Raw genomic sequence first — 21116 nt, 5'->3', positions numbered from 1 at the left:
TTGAGTGTCAACACTGAAAAATAAACTTGAAGGAGGAGGAGAGGTAAAAACAGCGTATTACAGTTTAGAAGGTCCTTTTTCTACATAGCTATCACTTGGCAAGCGAGAGAAGGCAGTTAAATGAAGGACATTGCTGCTGGTGCTCATACGAATTACAAATGATCAGAAGCAGAAACATTGAGGAAACGTTGGCTATGACTCATGTCTTGACTGACAGAGGTGACCGGCCACACAGTTTTTAAACTTTCAAGTCAATTTTGATTTCAAATTTTGTCTTTCATGGGCAAATAGCATGTTTATCAAAACCTCACTTAATTTAGGAATTGATGTTAAATAGCAGAACAAAAAGTAGAAGAGAAAATTATGTATCTTACATTTTTAATTTTTTAAATTTTTAATTTTTTTTTTTATTTTTGGCTGCACCATGTGGCATATGGGATTTTAGTTCCCCAACCAGGGCTTGAACCCGAGCCCTCGGCAGTGAGAGCGCAGAGTCCTAACCAGTGGACCGCCAGGGAATTACCTTACATCTGTTTTTTTTTTTAAGCAGTTACATATATGTGAATGAAAGAAGAATTGTAGAAAAATAAATGAAAATTATAGTAGTGATTGTACTGGAGATAGGGAATCATGGGTGATTTTTTTTAATTTCCATATTTAAATTTGTTTTGAATGGGTTAAAAGAAAACACATTTTTAGACTTTAGGGCTAGCTCTGGGGACCATGTTAACAGAAAGAAACTTTCCAGGTACATTTCTCTGCTTTTTAAAATAGTATTTCAAGTCAGTAAAGCATGGTGGTTAAAATAAGCCATAAGCTTTGGAATCAGTTGTGCTTGGCTTCAGGTTCTGGTTCTGTCACTTACTGGCTGTGTGACCTTGGATGAGTTACTTAGCCTTTCCAAGCCTCCTTCTCTTCATCTGTAGAACAGGACAAATCATTCCTGCCATACAAGATTATTTGAATTGGAATAATCTATGTATACACTCAAGTTAGAATTGTGGGCAAAATTTTAAAGTGATTTGGGAAAATCATAATGACCCTCAGTTATTTTTTGTGTGTGCTGTTCCATAGCAACTTTTCAGTTTTCTTCCCAGCTGTCAAAGCTACCAGCTTTCTAGTTTCTTTAATTAGGATCCTAACATTTGAATTCTTCAATATAGAGTGCCACATGTTTAGAAAAAGTGAAAGTGTGAATGTATTTTGTATGTTCTTTTTTTAGTTACCTGGTGGGAGACGAATTGTTTGTGGTAATGGAGTACCTCGCTGGGGGATCACTTACTGATGTTGTAACAGAGACCTGCATGGATGAAGCACAGATTGCTGCTGTATGCAGAGAGGTGAGTTTGCTCCCTTTTTGAAAAGTTACAGTAACAATGTGGTTAAGAGGATGTGAAAAAAGGCAAATTTTTAGTTATTATCCAAGCAGGATACTTTTAAGGGTGAGAGGGAGTGCCATTAAAAATACACCCCTAAACAGTGGAAACAAGGACAAAGTGGTACACATCTTCACCCTAAGTATTAATTAATAAGTTTACTTGTGGCTTTATCGATCTCATTAAAGGTGACCAATGAGATGATATTCATTAATGAATTTGAGACATACTGTTTGCTTAGGCTAGTAGAATTCTGCCACATTGCCTACATCTAAGCCAAAAATGAGCCTTTCTTTCTTCCATGTAATCTTTTCCTACAGATGAGACTTAGGTTAATGATTTGCTTATTGTCATTAAAACTGCAACAGTACTTTCTTCGAATATCCTAGGAATCATTGTCACAAAGGACAAAATTGTAAAAGTTCTTACGACTATTATGTTTCCTGTGACTTGGCTTTCAGCATTTTTACAGTGAATTATAAGTAAATTTTAAACTTTGTTCATGTAAGAACAGTATATGTGATGTTTTTCCTTTTTCAGCTTTTATTAGGTGTTTTTTAAAAAGTATTCTTTGAAACTTTTAATTCTAATGTAATTATGCTTCACCTAAGGGGAGCCCTCTTGACTCAGGAGAGAAACAATAATATATCCCTTAACAAAGAATGTTTGATCACTTAAAAGCTGATAAAAACTTAAGGATTTATCTATTTATACTTAATTTGTTTTTCCAATAATTTTTTTTCATAATCAATATAAAATTATTTTAGTAGTTCCTCTAATTGTGATAACATTTGTTTCTATTTGTTTACACAAGTATTTTTCTGGGGATTTGTCCTTTTCAGGAATCTGCTTAAATGCTTGGTAAATGTATTGCAGTAATACACAGTTAATCTGGTTTTTTTCTTTGAATAGTAGAGTATTTTGAATGAGACTTTTGTTATTAATGATGTACAGACTTTATTTGTTGTTATACTTTAGTGGGGGTAAGAAATAAAAACAACCTTTTCCAAGTTACAATTTATACTCAGTTACATTAAAAAAAACATAGCAAGCAGATTTTTAAAACTGAATTTCATTCTTGTTTTTAAGGAAGTGAGAGCAGTTCTTCGGCTCTTTTGACTCAGTGCTTTCTGAAATACGGCTTAAGAGGGTAGTGGTGTCTAGGATCATCATGGGTGTCTAGGGTGTGGGTATAGCTTTATGTAAAACCTACCATAGGAGAAATGAAGAAAACATTTTACATAGTTTTGAACAGCTGGAGAGAACCAGACCCGCAGTGGCTTACATTGATTAGACTTCGGCATATTTCAGATTCAAATGAGAATGATAACAAGTTTATCCTTTACTGTTGACATGATTTCTTAAAAGCCTTGTGCATCTTTACCAAGTACTGCATACCTTTCGGCATTTAAACCTGAGCAGACCTAGAAATCATGTAGACCCACCCACCCTTTCATAAATGAGAACATTGAAGACTAAGTGATATTCTATGGTATTAAATAATCTGTGGCAGAAATAGGACTAGATAAGACATTATTTAATAATTGTCTCTGGATAAGAGCAGAGAGTGGGAAGAGGGGGACCTAATTATTTAAGGTGTCCTATTTTCATAACTGCATGTGACAGGATTTTTTTTCTTCATAAATGTATTATTAGAGTGTCTTCTGCTGGTTACTAGAGGTGGTGCTCAGGTCATAAATAGTGTATGTGAACTTCCCTTAGACTTTTCAGGGACTGTTTCATTGATAGGTGTTTTTCTCCTGTTCAGTGTTTACAGGCATTGGAGTTTTTACATGCTAATCAAGTGATCCACAGAGACATCAAGAGTGACAATGTGCTTTTGGGCATGGAAGGATCTGTTAAACTTAGTGAGTAACAAGTGAACAAATAACATTTATATGTTACTTACAATTTTCTGCCTTTTGTTTAAGTGAAAACCCTCTTCTGCTATTAACATTTTTATGACAATACATGGAGGGGGGGAGAATAGTAGTAAAAAGATATGGGCTGTCAGCTGGACAGCTTGAGTTTAAATAGCGGATCTGCTACTACTTGCTGAATAATTGTGGGTGAGTTACGTAATCTCTTTTTGTGTCCATTTTCTCATTTGTATGATAAGGAAAATAACAGTACCTATCTTAGAGAATTCTTCTGAGTAGTAAAAATGTAAAGCACTGAGGAACAGTGTCTGGGACTATTATAATGTTGGTGCTGTCTTCCAAACATAAACTTGGATTTATCTCTGCTACCTGTTGGGGTAGGTTTTTGTCATTATGCTGTTCATCTTTCTCTGGATTTGGTAGATGGTGGCCTAATTGGGGGAGGGCTGTACGACCCTTATGTCAGAGATGACAAGGTCTGAAAAAAACCATGTGTAAACCTCTCCCTAATTAACTTCTGTATCAGACATGGTAGAGTCATGGGAAAAAAAAAAAAAAACTCCTTTCCTCTGCTGGTTATAATCTCAGTTCCATCCATGTCCTCTGGAGGATTCAAGAAGACCTTCTAGTGAGGTTTCTCCAACTATGCAAAATTCAAGGCATTTCTTAGATCAAGAGACCAAAAACGTTTTCTTCTGTTTGCCTAGAGAGTTTGACTCCTTTTTCAACATCTTTTTTTAAGATAGATCCTCCAAAGGTTATTCAACCACAAGAAAGGGGACCCACAGGTTCTGTCAGATGGTCAGAATATATAGTTAATAATTGTAATTTTAGTGGGAAAACTAGAAATTGACATTCTCATACATTTTTGGTGGATACACAGGTAAACTAAATTTGACTTTTTTGGATAATATGTTACCATGGCTCTACAACTTACTAGATGAATGATATTGGATAAGTTATCTAAAAATATGTATGCCTCAGTTTCCCCATTTGTAAATGGAAATCATAATAGTAGTAAATATGCCTGTCTCATAAAGTTATCATGAGGTATGTTAATTCTTATGAGTTATTATACTTGGAACAGTTATAAGCACTCATTTTAGCTGTAGATGTTATGATTTGACCTAACAGTTGCTCTTTTAGGATTCTCTCCTATAGAATTACTGAACATATGCACAGCAATAAGTACAAAAATGTTCTCTGCAACCTTGTAAAGAAAAACCAACAATATCTTAAATGTCTAGTAGTACAGAAATGGTTAAATACATTATGGTATTTTTATTTTCCGTGAAGTTGTGTAGTTATAATAATGTGGTGGGTTAATGTACTAATATGGAAAGATATCTAAAAAAATAGGTTTTGAAAAACAGTTTACAAAATATCCTAACTAGGTAAAATAAACCAATCGGTTCACGGGTATTATTTGTACATTTGGAAATGCATAACGAAAAGTCTAAAGCTTACCAACCTAAATGTTAACAGTATTTACATATGGAGTAGAATGGGTTTAACAGTAGAAGGAAGGAAAAAATTCTAGAGTCTCATCTTGACTTTTCCACTAAATTAATACTGGGTACTAAATTAGGCATTCTGCTCTTCAGTTATAAAATGAGGTGGTTGGAATAGACTAATGCTGGTGAAGACCTTGTAGGTACAGTTGCAGTTAAACATGTTCTTTTCCTAGGCACTCTGCTGAGTCGGATGCATATTATTATTAATTCTAGCTTCTGTTTATTTTCTTCAAAAGTAATTTCTACTTCCTGACCTTTGCCTGATTCACAGTGGACATAGTTTTGGTGTCCAGCTTTGGTGACTTTTTCTTTTAGACTTTTTTCAACTTTATTAAAATTCTTAGGATAGAATTATTTAGAATAAGAGGCTTCCTGATAGGGCTTCCCTGGTGGCGCAGTGGTTGAGAGTCTGCCTGCCGATACAGGGGACATGGGTTCGTGCCCCGGTCCGGGAAGATCCCACATGCCGCGGAGCAGCTGGGCCCGTGAGACATGGCCGCTGAGCCTGCGCGTCTGGAGCCTGTGCTCCGCAACGGGAGAGGCCACAACAATGAGAGGCCTGCGTACCGCCAAAAAAAAAAAAAAAAAAAAAATGTTTCCTGATAATTTACGCTCTACTTGTGGGAAGTAAAAGTTAAAAAGTGAGAGTATATAACATCATCAAAATATTTGTAAGCCCATTCTGGTTTTCTTTATTAATACATTCTTAAAAATTAAGAGGCTGAAGACTCAAATGTAATTAGTTAAGTCATATTAAGTAAACTCTTAAACAACCCATGGACACCATTAACTCAAGATGTTTTATTTTGTTTTATAGCTGACTTTGGTTTCTGTGCCCAGATCACCCCTGAGCAGAGCAAGCGAAGTACTATGGTTGGAACGCCATACTGGATGGCACCAGAGGTGGTTACACGGAAAGCTTATGGCCCTAAGGTTGACATCTGGTCTCTGGGTATTATGGCTATTGAGATGGTAGAAGGAGAGCCTCCATATCTCAATGAAAATCCTTTGAGGGTAAGACCAATTAAGCACCAGCCTTATTTTAAGAAAAATAATTTTCTTTAAATCATTTATTTAGACCTTGCTTTTGCCAGGCACTGGCCAAGAATTTAGGATACGAAGTTGATAAAACCTAGTCTCTGCCCTCACTCTACGTCTAAAAATCATTTGCTTCTGGCTTATTGAGTTGAATGTGTTAGGTAAAGAGTTTGTGAATTTTTGGTAAGCTGAATGGTTTCTAAATTTGCACATAAGTAAGAATTCGGTCACTTTTCTGCAGAATTAAGGGATTCTAGATATATCTTTCAGGTTGTTGACTTTGAACCTTGGCCTCTGTACCCCCAGGTACAAAGAGGAAAGCAGGATCACATCTATGAGAAGGCTGTGTAGATGGCAGTGTTAGAGCCCATATTCAAACAAAAGAGTGAGGGTTCTGAGAAACAGATGAAGTCAGTAGACTTTAAACAGTTATGTACGTATTCCAGCAGCTGAGGTGGAGAGTTCCATCTTTCTTTCTCTTTTACCTTTTACTTCTTTTAAATTATCATATATGACTCAATATCAGTAGTTAATAAGGAAATGCAAATCAAAGCCTCAACAAGATCACTTCACCCTTACTAGAGTGACTGTAATCAAAAAGGCAGACAATGATAAGTGTTGGTGAGAATGTGAAGAAATTGGAACCCTCATACACTGCTACTGGAAATGTAAAATGGTACAGCACTTTGGAAAACAGTTTGACAGTTCCTGTAAAAATTAACTTTGAGTTACCATGTGACTTGGCAGTTCAACTGCTAGGTAAATAACGAAGAAAATTAAAAGCATTCATCCACCCAAGAACTTGTACACAAATGTTCATGGCAGCATTATTCATAATAACCAATAGGTGGAACACAGGGAATTTTTAGGGCAGTGAAAGTATTCTGTATGATACTATAATGGTAGTTGCATGACACTGTACATTTGTCAAAACCCATAGAACTGTGCAGTACAAAGAGTGAACCCCAATGTAAACTACAGACTTATGTTTAATGAAAGTGTGTCAGTATTGGTTCATCACTTGTAACAAAGTGTACCGTACTAATATACGATTTTAATAAGGGGGGAACTCTGTGTGTGTGTGTGTGTGTGTGTGTGTGTGTGTGTGTGTGTATGTGTGTAGGGGTGGTATATGGGAGCTGTGTACTATCTGCTCAATTTTCTGTACATCTAAAACTTCTTTTAAAAAGTCTATTGAGGGGGCTTCCCTGGTGGCGCAGTGGTTGAGAGTCCGCCTGCCGATGCAGGGGACATGGGTTCATGCCCCGGTCCGGGAGGATCCCACATGCCGCGGAGCGGCTGGGCCTGTGAGCCATGGCCGCTGAACCTGCGCGTCCAGAGCCTATGCTCCGCAACGGGAGAGGCCACAACAGTGAGAGGCCCGCGGACCGCAAAAAAAAAAAAAAAAAAATGTCTATTGAGGTTTTTTGTTTTTTTTAATTCCATTTCTAGGAATTCAAAGAAAATAGTCAGAGAATTACATAAAGAATACAAAGATTTTCCAAAGGTGACTGACTAAATTATGAAGCACCCATATAATAAGACACTATTCAATTCAGCCATTAAAATAATTTTGTAGATCTAATCTGTTATTATTGATAGTAATGATGAGGGTGGGATATAGCTAGGTTTGTTTCGGGTTTTTTTTTTCTTTAAGACTTTTTTTAGAGCAGTTTCATGTTCACAGCAATATTGAGAGAAAAGTACAGAGATTTCCCATATGCCCTCTCCCCCTACACATGCATAACCTCCCCCATTATCACCATCCCTCACAGAGGGTATATTTCTTACCATCATTGAACCTACACTGATACATCATTATCATTCAGCGTCTGTAGTTTACATTAGGGTTCACTCTTGATGTCATATATCGTGGGTTTGGACAATTGTATACTGAATAACGTGTCCATTATAAAAGTATCTTAAAGAGTATTTTCATTGCCTTAAAAATCCTATGTGTTCCACCTGTTCACCTATAGCTATACAGATATAGTTAATTTAAAATTTCTTAAAGCGGTTTCAGCAAATCCCATTGTTTTGAAATGTGGTATGACTTGGAAAAAAAATCTTAAGAAAGATAAATGGGATACTATATGTGGATGGTGGGATTGTGGTCATTTTTCTTTATACCATTTTATTATAGTGGTAGTTTTATTTATCAGTATGTATTTATAATCCAAAAAAAGAAAAAGGTGAAGATAATTTTGAAAAAGAAGTCAGGGAAATGTAATATCTAAAAATAAAGTGAAAAATATCTAATCAAAATGGGTAGAAATAATAACCACACTTTAGTGTGTATGACAGTTGTCTTTAAATATGTAAAAGATCCATAAACTTTAAAGTACTCTCTAACTTTGTTGAGCTCTCTTAAGTATGTCAGAGTTGTTCTTCTATTCTTAGGCCTTGTACCTGATAGCGACTAATGGAACCCCAGAACTTCAAAACCCAGAGAAACTTTCCCCAATATTTCGGGATTTCTTAAATCGATGTTTGGAGATGGATGTGGAGAAAAGGGGTTCAGCCAGAGAATTGTTACAGGTGAATTTGGAAATAATACTATTTTGGGGAAAAGTTGACTTTTTTGAGTAACCGGCAGAAAGTTTACATAGAGTTAATAATTACATTTCACTATTCATTCATTACCAGCAGCATGGCAGCTGCTGCAGTTCAGGATTTTATCTGCTGGGAATAAAATACCCATAATACTGGGATAAATGTATGAGTTTTTCATATTACCAGTTCTCAAACCAGTTCATTGCAGGCATGGGTATCTGGGTCATTTAACTGAGATTTTATAATATGAGAAAAACTAAAAAGACTACACTTTCAACCATAAAAGTGATGTAGTGATTATGTTGATTTTATATAAGTACTGAAATATGTACTTGTTAAATAAATTATGATCCATAAAGTAGTCTTTAGGGCTTAATTGAAATATTTGGCTTCTAAACTGGTGACATTTACATTTATTTTCCCCCACTCTTTCTGACAGCATCCCTTCCTGAAACTGGCCAAACCATTATCCAGCTTGACACCACTGATCATGGCAGCTAAAGAAGCAATGAAGAGTAACCGTTAACATCATTGCCGTGGCCTCATATTCTTTTTTCCATTTTCTAAAAGAATCTTTTAATATATGAAAATTATTATTCTTTTGGGGTTTAAAGAAATGGTCTACATAACATGGAGGAAAAAAAACAAGCTACTATTTTCTGAAGACAACCAAGAAAAAATTGCAGAACAGAATGACAACTTTCTATTGAATCCCTTCTTTAGGGTCCAAAAGGAATTGTGGACTGAATCACTAGCCTTACATCTTTCAGCAGAAAGCCCATCAGGGCCATTTATCATGCTTGAGATTTGCATTTTATTTTGCTGACTTCATTATAATAGATCCCATTCATTGTCCCTTTTGGGGTATTCTCAGTACTTGAATGGCAGATTTGAGTTTTTCAGAGTATGTGTTTTATCTGCTAGTCTTCTTTTCTCTCTTCTTCATAACTTTCTTTTCCTTGACTTGCTCCTTTTGAGTTGCTTTGAGAAATGTTTCTTATGCCTAAATTGGAGGCAAGTGTGATAGAAATTATGTAGCTCCTTATATCGGCAAAGGAGTTCAATATGGTTTAACTTTGTATAGAAGTTAGAACCAGCTATTGTTACATGTAATATTTCAGTTCAGAATTTGAACTGAAGGAAGGGAAGAAAAGAATGTGATTTTTACCTTTTTTAACAAATGTGAAAGAATCAGTTTTAAAAATTTCATAATAATTGTTTGGCATTTGTTACATGTATAGAGAGAAGACTAATAATCTATATTTATAACTAAATCATTGAAACAGAAAAAGAATCCCATTGACTCTACTTTCTTACACTTTGTTTTTCTTTCTGTGTCCTCTTCAGATTTGGCTTCAGGACTTTGGTTTGTGCCGCTAATTTCCCCTTTTTTTTTCCCTTCATTTTGGAAATAAGTTTCTGTATATGTTGTAATTTTAGCTAGTTTGTTTTTTTAATTAACTCCTTCTCACCCTACTCCTCCCCCACTTCCCATGGTAAATAATGTAATAACCATTGAATTTTCAGAATTTAAAAGTTAACCTTTTTTTTTCCATTTAAAGGTAAAAAATATTTGGAGCTAGCAGAGACAAAGTGAGAGGCTTGAACCTTGGTGAGCTCTAAAATAGATAAGATTATATTCATGAAAGAGAAATGTCAGTTACTTAGAGATGCAGTTTCTGACCAGTAAACTGTAGAGATTTGTTATAAACATTGTTCCCAGCCCATTACCAACATTTTTACTGTCTGTGAGAACTTAAGTGACAAAGTACTTCTTGGTAAATTCATGGGTCATTTGAGATGTTGAGTTACTTTAAATTTTTTTCAAATAAGTAAATAATATTCATGTAAAAAACTGGAGAAAGAAAGAATAATGAAATGTGCTTGTTGATAGCAATACATTTTTTATTTTAAAGATTTAAAAAAGGTCTGTGACCTGTAACATTAATTATTAGAGTGCCCTCTCTTCTCCCTTCCCCTCCTCCCTTCTTCTTCTCTCATCATTTTAATTGTTTGGCTTTTGGAGGCAGTATTGTCCCTTCTGACATGCCAAGAGCCACATGAAAGAGAAAAATATGTGCTTTGGTTCTGGCTTTTTGTTCCCACCATTCGCTCCTAATTGACTTCACACCTACTTGCCATCCTGCAATAGTACAAATCATGAATAAAAATAATTTTGATGTTTTGGAGTACATTAGGAGAACTTAATATGAGTTTTATTTCCTATCAGTCCCATCATATCTCTGTTAAGATACAGGTATAAGGATAGAAATGGCTGGTGGGTTTTTTTTTTAATTGGTAATACAGGAAGGTTTTCATAAAAATAAGATAATTAGTGAAACTTGTATCTAGAGCACTTAATAGTCTCTGTTTTCAATTTGATTCTTGATTTCATTTTTCTCTGGATTACGTTGGCCTTCTACAGCTATTACTAAATTACATTACAGAAATAAGCTGGTTTATTTCTGGTGGAAAGCTACAGTGTCTGTTGAGTTCCAGATTTGAACATTCTTTGTAAATAGTTGTCTGGATGGATTATGATAAAGAAGATTCTACCAGTGAAATAGAAAACCAACTAGATGGTATAAGACTGTGATCCTCATGACCACTCTAGAAGGCATTTCCATGCGTAAGTCATAAAGACCATATTCACTGAATGCAGTGCCAATGCCCCATTTTTATGCCTGTGACTCAACAAAGGTCTTTTCAGTTTATAGGAGCAGTTTGGGGTTTGTATTTACAACTTGCTTGATGGTTACCTGCATGTCCATTGCTGGCAACGGACTTTGTCATTAAAACCTGACTCCTAGGTTAAGGGAGCTACGCTGTGGTTTATTCTTTACTTACTTGGATAAACTAACTTGTAATAGAAATGTACTTTGGTTAATTCTGAAATGTGTCAATTTTTGAATAATCTTAATCTTAAAAGCAATACAGAATTGTGATTTATTAATTTTAAATTAAAATGTTCACATGTTGTTGCAAGAAAAATTATATCTGAATCAAGATTCATGGGTTTTTTTTAATAACTGCCTTTTGTATTTACCTTTTTGTCATTACTTTAGAATGAAAATTCCCATTTAAATCTAAAAATTACCTTAGTAGTCCTCTTTTGTTATTAAGACAATATTACTGTAGTATTTATTATATTTCAGACTCTCTGGCAGTCTAAAAGTTTCCTTCTCCTCTTGTTCCTTTTGCTGCTTTTAGGGACAGTTAAAACTGGGAAACCATGAAAATATTGAATATTTCATCCTACATAGAATAGTAAACAAGTAGAGTGATTGTGCTAGCATAAGAAACTAAGGCTAACACAACTCTGTTTTCATGTGTTGAGTGCCTGGCACACAATACAAATTCTCTTCTCCTGCTTAAAATGTATCTAGTTACCACCAGTCCTAAATGACCTGTGCCTTTAATAAGCAATTTAAAACTACCTATGAGTATTTCTTTGTAGGGCTCACATAAATACATGTTTGTTTATATATACTGTATTCTAGCCAGAATAATTTTAGATCTGATCAGGCAGTAGCTATAGTTAGAAAAAACAATGGGTGCTTAAATTTGCATCAGTTTTTTAATCTAAAAGTTTTTAAATATACTGAGATCCATATCCAGTGAAATGTCAAAAAATCATTATGGAATATAGCTAAAATCCGGATTAAGATTCTTCTGGGTTTTTTTTTAGTGAAATTATAGTAATACAGAAAGCAGATTGTCTTCCTTGTCTCAACTGCTCCCACAATAAACAACTAAAATCAGTTTTTCCACAGTGTGTGTATATGTGTAAGAAAGGGGGAAAAATACACACACACACACACTGATTTTATTTCTCAGTAACACATTTATTGACCACTTTGACAAAGACACTGTGGTAGATATTGTGGGAATTACAAAGGAGAACCAAGCACTGGCCTAGCCTTGAGAGAACTGAAGTCTTTCTCATTCACCATTCTAGAATGTTGCCAAATGAGAAAGAAATGTATGATAATTCTGTCAAACATCTTTGGTAGGAATGTCTTGTGTGGTTTTTGTTTGTTTGTTTTGTTTTTGTTTTTGTTAGATAGAAATGGAACTAAGTGAAAGTAACTTGTCTTTTCTGTTTTGTCTTCAAATTTTATATTGACTTTTATTTTTAATTTAATCCCATTCAATTATTTAATTGTTACATTGACATTAACTGCTGTATTTGATGACCTTGTTCAATAATTTTGTTCTTTCAGGGCTAGAAATAAACTTTTTTAAATGTTCATTTTCCCTTTTCCTAAACTTTAATTCTTTCTTTAGATCAGAATAGCTTAAAAGAATAAGTGTAATAGGTTTTCAAAGAATGTTCTAGTATTCTTTAGGGATGAATGTTTTTTAAACATGTCATGGCACCATGAATATATTACAGAGCTCCAAATTAGAAAGGTTTTCAAAAATTAATGAGTAATAAGCATGAGCCTTCGCTCTTTTAAATCAGTTTCAGAATAAATTTGTTCAAAATGTTCTGGCTATCAGACCCAGGGAAGCACTTCTGATCTGTTGAAATACCTTCAGTAATTTGGCCTGAAATTCTAATGCTTACCTAGGTGAAGTAATAAGAATCTTACTAGGATTTTTGTGTTAAATGCACCAAGAAATCTTTAAAAGTGCCATACGTTAAGGCATCACTTCATTATATGCATTTAATTTGAATGTTGGATATGCTGACATGGAGAACAGGTGCATTATAGAGAGTTCACTATGAAAAAGCAAAATTATACATTTTTTAGCCTGGAGTGGGGGATGTAGGCAATGACTGCATAAAATATATTCGTTACACTATAAAACTGCTTTGTGCTATTCTGCCATTTGTATTTCTTTTTTTTTTTTTTTTTTTTTTTTTTGTGATACGCGGGCCTCCCACTGTTGTGGCCTCTCCCGTTGCGGAGCACAGGCTCCGGACACGCAGGCCCAGCGGGCATGGCTCACGGGCCCAGCCGCTCCGGGGCATGTGGGATCTTCCCGGACCGGGGCACGAACCCGTGTCCCCTGCATCGGCAGGCGGACTCTCAACCACTGCGCCACCAGGGAAGCCCTGTATTTCTTAAACTATAGCAAATGCCCAAAACATTTGCCTAAGAAAAGTTCAAAAATGCCTAGATGATTGATTTTATTGAAAAGCACTATTTGTAGGAGCTTAACACATGCATTACTACTATTTTGACATTTGTGACTTTTTTTAAATTAGGGAATTATTTTTTATGCAAATCATTTAACAAGTTTTTATCTTTTGAAGAGGAGGAAGAGTAGAACAATGAAGGGAAAGGTCTTTTTTGACCTTTATTTTAGGTCTTTAACAAAATAATATGCACAGATTAAAAAGATAATCTTAAAGGAGTCATTATAAATAGTGTCAGTCCCCAGCTGCAGACTTTCTCACTGCAGAGTCCTGCTCCACAGAGGCATCTGCGTTTAACTTTGAGCTGGTTTTAGCATGCATTAATTTTCAGATTTCTATATTATATACTTATACAGGTATTTCTTTTTTTTAACTTTTTTTATTTCGGTTTTTGTTTGGGTTTTTTTTAAATTAATTTTATTTATTTATTTATTTTGGCTGTGTTTGGTCCTAGTTGTTGCAACACGGGCTTTCTCTAGTTGCGGCGAGCGGGGGCTACTCTTTGTTGCAGTGCGTGGGCTTCTCATTGCAGTGGCTTCTCTTGTTGCGGAGCACGGGCTCTAGGCGCACAGGCTGCAGTAGTTGCAGCACGCAGGCTCAGTAGTTGTGGCACACACGGCATGTGGGATCTTCCCGGACCGGGGCTCAAACCTGTGTCCCCTGCATTGGCAGGCGGATTCTTAACCACTGAGCCACCAGCGAAGTCCTACAGGTATTTCTTGACATTTCTGTATTTTACTTTTTCTGGAAACTTCCTGTTATGACAGTTGAGAATTTAGTTACTATTATACCATCCCATTTTCCCATTTCTACTCCCTCTAGTCTCTCAATTAAGAAAGGTGGCAAAGTTTTATTTGATTAGCAGTCAGTTTTTACCTTATGACTATGTGGGACTGTTGTTCATTTGAGTTGAGTAATTTATTATCACATGTCATTTCTTGTGCAACTCTTTGCTTTTCTTATTGTTAATTTTGTCTTTTTGTTTCCTTTCAAAGTTTCTATGTTCCTATCACTAAGTTTCTCCAAACTCACCACAAAAGCCCTCTGAAAACAATTTTCTATAGAATTAAATGTCTTGGATAAGGACAGTTCCTTTTTCTTTCCGGGAGCTTGATTAGGGCTCCAGTTTGGGCTATTTCTCTACAGGCCTCGGCATCTGAAACTCAGTTTCACTTTTCTTCTGAGTTTAGATCCTTTGTTTCCTTTTGCTTGGTTTATTCCTCATTTTGGAGAAGTATATCTTTCATTAGTGTCCTGGAGAAGTACATCTTTCATTAGTGTCCTGAGGAAGGGTGCATATAGGTTAAGATTTTTAAGAGCTTGCATGTCTGAAAATGTCTCACATTTAATTGATAGTACAGGATTTTAGATTGGAAATAATCTTCCTTGAGAATTTTGAAGTCCCTGCTTCATTATCTTAAAAACCTGCCATTTCTGATAACATCTGTGTATGTAACCCATTTTTCTGCCTCTCTGGAGCTTTTGTTCTGAAAATTTACCATGAAATGCCTTGGAGAGGGTCTATATGTTTAGCTTTTGGCAGGCCTTCATGATAGCAGAGTAATTTCCTTCAGTTCTGGTAAATTCTTGTATTATTTTTTTAATAATTGCCACTTTTTTCCCTGTTATTTCTTTCTGGAATTCCAGCATTAATCTCCTGTTTTTCTTATCTTTCCTGCTTTCCATCTCTTTGCCTTTTTAACTTTCTGGGAGAATTTCCTTGATTTTACCTCTGACCCTTTTTTGAACATATATCAACTATCACTTTTTTTGTTGTTTTACTTATTTACTTATTTATTATTATTATTATTATTATTATTTTTTTTTTTGGCCTCACCGTGCAGCTTGCGTATCTTAGTTACCCAACCAGGGATTGAACCCGGGGCCACGGCAGTGGGAAAGCGCCAAGTCCTAACTACTGGACCACCAGGGAACTCCCTCACGTTTTTAAGATCATTCTCGTTTTCTGATCTTTTTACAGCCTTCTGTTCTTATTTCATAAATTCAGTATCTTCCCTGGTGTATTAAAGAGTTTTTCCTTAGCTCAATTTGCCATAACAAAATACCATACACTGAGTGGTTTCAACAACAGAAATTTATTTCTCACAGTTGCAGAGTCTTAAAAGTCCAAGATCAAGATGCCGGCAAAGTAGGTTTCATTCTGAGGCCTTTTGGCTTGTAGGTGGTCACCATCTAGCTATGTGCTCACTGGACCCCCTTCTGTATATGTACACTTGGAAAGAGCAATCTCTCTGGAGTCTCTTCTTACAAGGACACTAATCCCATCAAAAGATCCCACCCTCATGACCTCATCTAACTTAAGTTACCTCCCAAAGACCCCATCTCCAGATTCCAATACAGTGAGGGGTAGATGAATTCGGGGGCAGACACAGACATTCAAGCCATAATAGGTCATTTTTTTAAAAGAGTTTTTAAATTATCTCCAGGTTTGTTTATTTTTTCTGGGTTCTTTTTTTAAGTATAACACTGGAACTGCACTAAACATTTCACACTGATTTTTCTCAGTTCTCAGCGGGGCTCTTGGTGCTGCCCACTGCTCATTCATTTCGCTCCTAGGTCTTTTTTTTCCTTTCTCATTTTCTCCAAACTATCTCATGACTTCCAACCCCTTTATCCCACCATCTCAACACTTTCTTCTCCCCTACTGCCAGAATTCTCTGGGTTTTTGACTTTGCCTTCTTCCTTTTGGTCTCAGTGAAAGATGTTCTTCCTCTCAGTGGCCAGACTCACCAGGGACCCATTCTCAGTATTCCACCACCTCCCAGGTCTCCAGGCCACTTTGATCCTAACTCTCCTATACCTTTTACCTGTGCCTCTGTTCTTTCCAACCCTCAGCAAAACAAGCATTCTCACCTATCTTCCTTTTAAAAGTTTCCTTTGACTTTCCTCAGGTAAACTTGTGGAAAGAGGAGACCATACTTCCTGTTTTTCTCATTATCATATCGCATCTACTGTCAACATGTCTTTGAAACTATCCCTACAAACATCTCCAAATCACTGAATTTCCAAGAGATTCTCAAAACATCAAAAAGATGACTTCCCTGGTTGTCCAGTGGTTAACACTGCACTCCCAATGCAGGAGGCCTGGGTTCGATCCCTGCTTAGGGAACTAGATCCCACAAGCATGCTGCAACTAAGATCCCGCATGTTGCAACTAAGACCCAGTGCAGCCAAATAAATAAAGAAATAAAGCAAAAAACAAAAAAGTGACTTCCGTTGACTGTTAACTAGCATGCTCACTGGTGTATTTGAGAATTTCTAAGATTCTACTCGTTATCAGTCTTCCTTTATGCAAAATAGAGGACTTTTATTCCTAGCCTTTTAAAAGTGCTGTGACCAGATACTTATTTTGGGCTAAGGTCCAGAATGTGATGCAGGTATGGATTTGGTAAGCTTTTAATCAGTAGGGTTCTGTTTTCACCACTGAATATAAAATATACAAGTAGCTCTTGGTAAACTTAGCAATCGGGAAGGAAGAGTGGTAAGGATAAAAAAGAGCAAATTCTTAAAAATCTCTTCAGAACGTAATTTGTACTGTACATTATTTGAGTAGTCTTAAAACGTGTGTTGTTCTTTGAGCATATTATTGTGGGAACCCAAAGGAGAAAGGCTTACCTAAGAATGTGCAGAGTGATGGAGGAAAGCTAGCCCAGCCTTAAAAACCAGTCATAGATTCTTGGTCAGAAATTAAGAGTTGATGAGTATAAAGAGATTTTTATAGCCTGTGTAGTCCTGATTATAACTTTTTAACCTAGGCATCTTAGTTTTTGTTTAGGGGAAAAGACTAAAAATATTGCCTTTCTAGAAAACAAAATATGTTCAGTATATAATGACAGCCTTTGTATAAATTTGTAACCCATGAGGTTGATTATTTTGAAATGAACAACACTCATGTGGATATATAACTTCTGGTATACTCATTACTTTTTATCCACAGATCCCAGTTTGTGTTCTGTAGCAGATGAAAACATTCATCCTAGTTGTGCTGCCCTTTTTCTTTTTAAGCAATCAAAATGGAGTAACAGTGCCACATACATTCTTGTCTTTCATTTTTAGATCTGTAGGTATATACAGTATTGCCATGAATGCACTGCCAAAAAATGTTTTTCTCTATTTCTTAATGAATTACTTTACCTTGACTTCTCCTATATTTAAAAACAAATGCACCATTTTCAAAAACTATTTGATCTGGGCCATAAGATTAAGGAATGTCTAACAGTACAATCTGATTCTCATTACTTTAATATATTGTCTTTAAAATATTTAAGGAGTTTTGTGGATGAAGCTACAAGACCTCTTAATCACATTCAGTATTCCTTACACTCTAGGATACTATAAGTTTTGCTGCTAGTAACTTTGTTGAAGAGCTTTGTTTTTCAATAAACTAAAAAAAAAAAAAAAAAAACTTTAACCATTTGACGTTTTACTACAGACATTGCCACTATTTTGATCACACTCTTCTTGGTGATACGAGAAGTATTTAAATGTTTTGCCTTTTGTTCATCTGTAGATCTTTTGGAGTATGTTCTAAGACCAAGGATTCATTGAAAAATAAGTGTAGGCCATAGGCTGTTGAATACATGGATCAGCCACTTTCATATAACTTGCATTGTCAGCCAAGCAAATACTTTTCCACCTCCTTTCATCTATGCATGTTTTACTGCTGATACTCTCCACTGTGTGCCACTGTGTGTCCTGTTTCAGTATTTATTTTAATGACTATGCACAGGTGACCATGGTCTTGACACAAGAAGCCTAAGTACTTGAGTATTTCTCGCTGCACATTTCTTCATCACAAAGCATTGTAAAGCAGAGCTTTATTAAAGCTTTTTTTTAATAACTTGGTTTCATCATATAGTTATTTGTGCTTAGGAGTTTCTTCTAAATAGAAATAAAATTGGAGTGTATAATTTTAAATTTTGCTGCCAATGGGAGAACCAGTTGTGCTTTTAGTTAGTAACAATATTACTCTAGTAGACTGTGCACTGAAAATTGTTGCTGTGAATTGGTTGTTTTCTGTTTGTTTTGGGCGATAATAAAAGTGCCTACATTATAGGGATTTTTTTTAGGGTCAGATGAGTTAATTACACATAAAATGCTTGGAATGTGCCTAGCATATATTTAGCACTCAATAAGTGTGATCTATCACTTTTTTTTTTTTGGCCACGCTGTGTGGCATGCAGAATCTTAGTTCCCTGACCAGGGATTGAACCTGAGCCCCCCTGCATTGGAAGTGTGGAGCCTTAACCACTGAACTGCCAGGAAAGTCCCCACCTATCACTTTTTTTAACCATATTGGACAGCCCTTTATGACAATGCAGTAGCAGATAGGGGGCTAATGAACTGAGAATGCTGCACAGAGCTATTTGCCCTTTCCCCCCACCTCATCTTTTAAAAAATGTATGCATAATATATCTTAAGGAAATTATATTGCAAATATATGAAGACAGTCCCAATACATCATTGTTTGGTAACATACTATGAAATTACATATTTCATTTTACAGTATTGCATAACTTGCAATATGAGACACTCTGTATTATAGTTTGGATAATCATTTTCCTGAAAGAGATTAAAAAAGAAAAAGAAAAATGTACTTTGGAATTGGTTTATATATCTATTATTAATAAGTTACAGGTACCCAAGAGTGACTGAACAAGCAGGAATTTAAGTCACACCAAAAAAGTTCACTGGTAGTTTGGGTTGTCATAGAGTCCAGCGATGTCACCAAGAACTTGGGCTTTGTTCGTATTTTCACTCCACCATTCTTCACACGTAGGCCTATATCCTTATGCCTGTTGCCACACAGATGCACAATGGCTGCTCCACCTCCAGTCTCACGTCAGGCAAGAAGAAGAAAGGTGGGCAAAAGACGAGGAAAGAAGGAAGGAGTAGTACATGTATCAGTAAAGAACATGTTCCCAGAAACCCTTAGTTTCTGTCTCATTGACCATAACTCTCATTTGGCTTCTCCTAGCTGCAAGAGATCTGGGCAAGAGTGTTTTAAAAGCTGGGCACATTGCCTCCCCAGACAAAATCAGACTTGTTAGTAAAGAAGGGGGAATGGACGTGGTATACAGCAGTGGCCACCATGGCTTGCATGTGAAAACTGCACAGTTTCAATTTTTTATAGCTCTTCCCCTTAGTCTGTTCATGCTGCTGTAACAGAATATCATACACTGAGTGGCTTATAAACAACAGAAACATTTCTCACAGTTCTGGAAACATTTCTCAGTCCAAGATCAAGGTGCCAGCAGATTTGGTATCTGGTGAGGTCCCTCTTCCTAGTTCATAGCTTTGCTTCTCACTATGTCCTTATATGGTGGAAGAGGCAAAGGAACTCCTTGGGGGTCTCTTATAAGGGCACCCTCATGACCTAATCATCTCCCAAAGGCCCCACCTCTTCATACCATCACATTGGGGGTTAAGTCCCAACCTATGAATTTTGGGGGAGACAAAAATTCAGTCTCTGGCATCCCCTTTCACATCTGTTGTCTCCTTTGATACTACATAGCTCATTTTTAGTTAGAAGGAAAAAGGGTCAGAGAGGCTGAATAATTTACTCAGTAATGACCCAGCTAGAATTTCAGCCTTTCCATTACCCATCAACTCCTCGAGAGTTAACTGGGAACAACTTTCAGCTCCATAAGCCTCACCTCAGCTGTATAGATAGCTGACTTTGAAGGAATGTAATTGTTTACATAGCTTATGAAAACAAATGCAATTTAAATATTGTTGCAGTGTTACACATCTAGTAATCCATCAGTGGGAAGAGACCACAAGTAGCTGCTATGAATTCTTGATGGAGTGATTGATTTAGCTTAGCTGAGGCAAGGCAGCTACCCAGAGCAGGAGCAGAGATGACCCACTTGCCCAGTGCAAATGGTCTTTCATGGCTTTGCCTTGCCTTTGAGTTCCCTCTAGAGGGCGTTGCTGCCACTGACAGTCTGAAAGATCGATCGTGCGGAACACGAAAAACTGATTCTTGCCACTGCGGTGTGATACTCAGGTTTACGACACTACTCTGGAAGAATTTAGATGTAACAATCTGACTGTTTAGAAGCACAGACTCTCTTAGTTCTTTAGTCAAACTCAGTATCGGCAAAGCCACGTTCTTGTGGGGAGAAAACTAGTCAAGGCATCTCCCCCAACTTTCCAGTGCTCCAGAAAGCCCAACTCCTGTAATCATTTTTATTCTTTAAAAAATGTTTAACTACGTAAGTAAAACAGGAATACATTCTCATTTCGTAACTAACAGCAATTCAGATTTACTCCACTCCAAGTCCCTTTCCTGAAGGAAATCTTACCATTTTGTCTTTTCAGACTTTTCTCTATTACATCTAGACACTGACAGTAATGTAGACCAAGCAGTTCCTGAAGTGTGCAAAGAACATTTATTTTTGTTTCCCTCTCTTCTAATCCATTTTATGAGGCTAGTTATTACCTGTTCCATGGATGAAATTTAGAGCAAAGACTCCGGCAGTTTTACCAGCAAGTTCTATAAATATTCAAGGAAAAATAATTCCAATCCTGCACAAACTATTCCAGTATGTAGAAAACATTCCCCAAATCCTGTTATGAGGATAGC

At 36.3% G+C, this 21116-nt stretch overlaps 1 protein-coding gene across 2 annotated transcripts in view; it reads left to right on the top strand.

Moving 5' to 3' along the window:
* Positions 1-12613, top strand: part of PAK2 (p21 (RAC1) activated kinase 2) — an 85004-nt gene extending 72391 nt beyond the window's left edge. For both annotated transcript variants that reach the window (XM_081234790.1, XM_081234789.1), the window contains exons 11-15: positions 1223-1340; positions 3145-3244; positions 5588-5784; positions 8209-8346; positions 8801-12613. In XM_081234790.1, coding sequence (XP_081090916.1) covers positions 1223-1340; positions 3145-3244; positions 5588-5784; positions 8209-8346; positions 8801-8887 — 640 coding nt within the window. In that variant the 3' untranslated portion in view covers positions 8888-12613. The remainder of the gene's footprint in view (positions 1-1222; positions 1341-3144; positions 3245-5587; positions 5785-8208; positions 8347-8800) is intronic.
* The last annotated feature ends 8503 nt before the right edge of the window (positions 12614-21116 follow it).

This window comes from Mesoplodon bidens (genome assembly GCF_964165515.1).
Source record: "Mesoplodon bidens genome assembly, chromosome: 5".
Taxonomy (NCBI): domain Eukaryota; kingdom Metazoa; phylum Chordata; class Mammalia; order Artiodactyla; family Ziphiidae; genus Mesoplodon; species Mesoplodon bidens.
The sequence above is the reverse complement of the archived record's forward strand: the minus strand, read 5'-3'. Positions and strand labels throughout refer to the sequence as shown.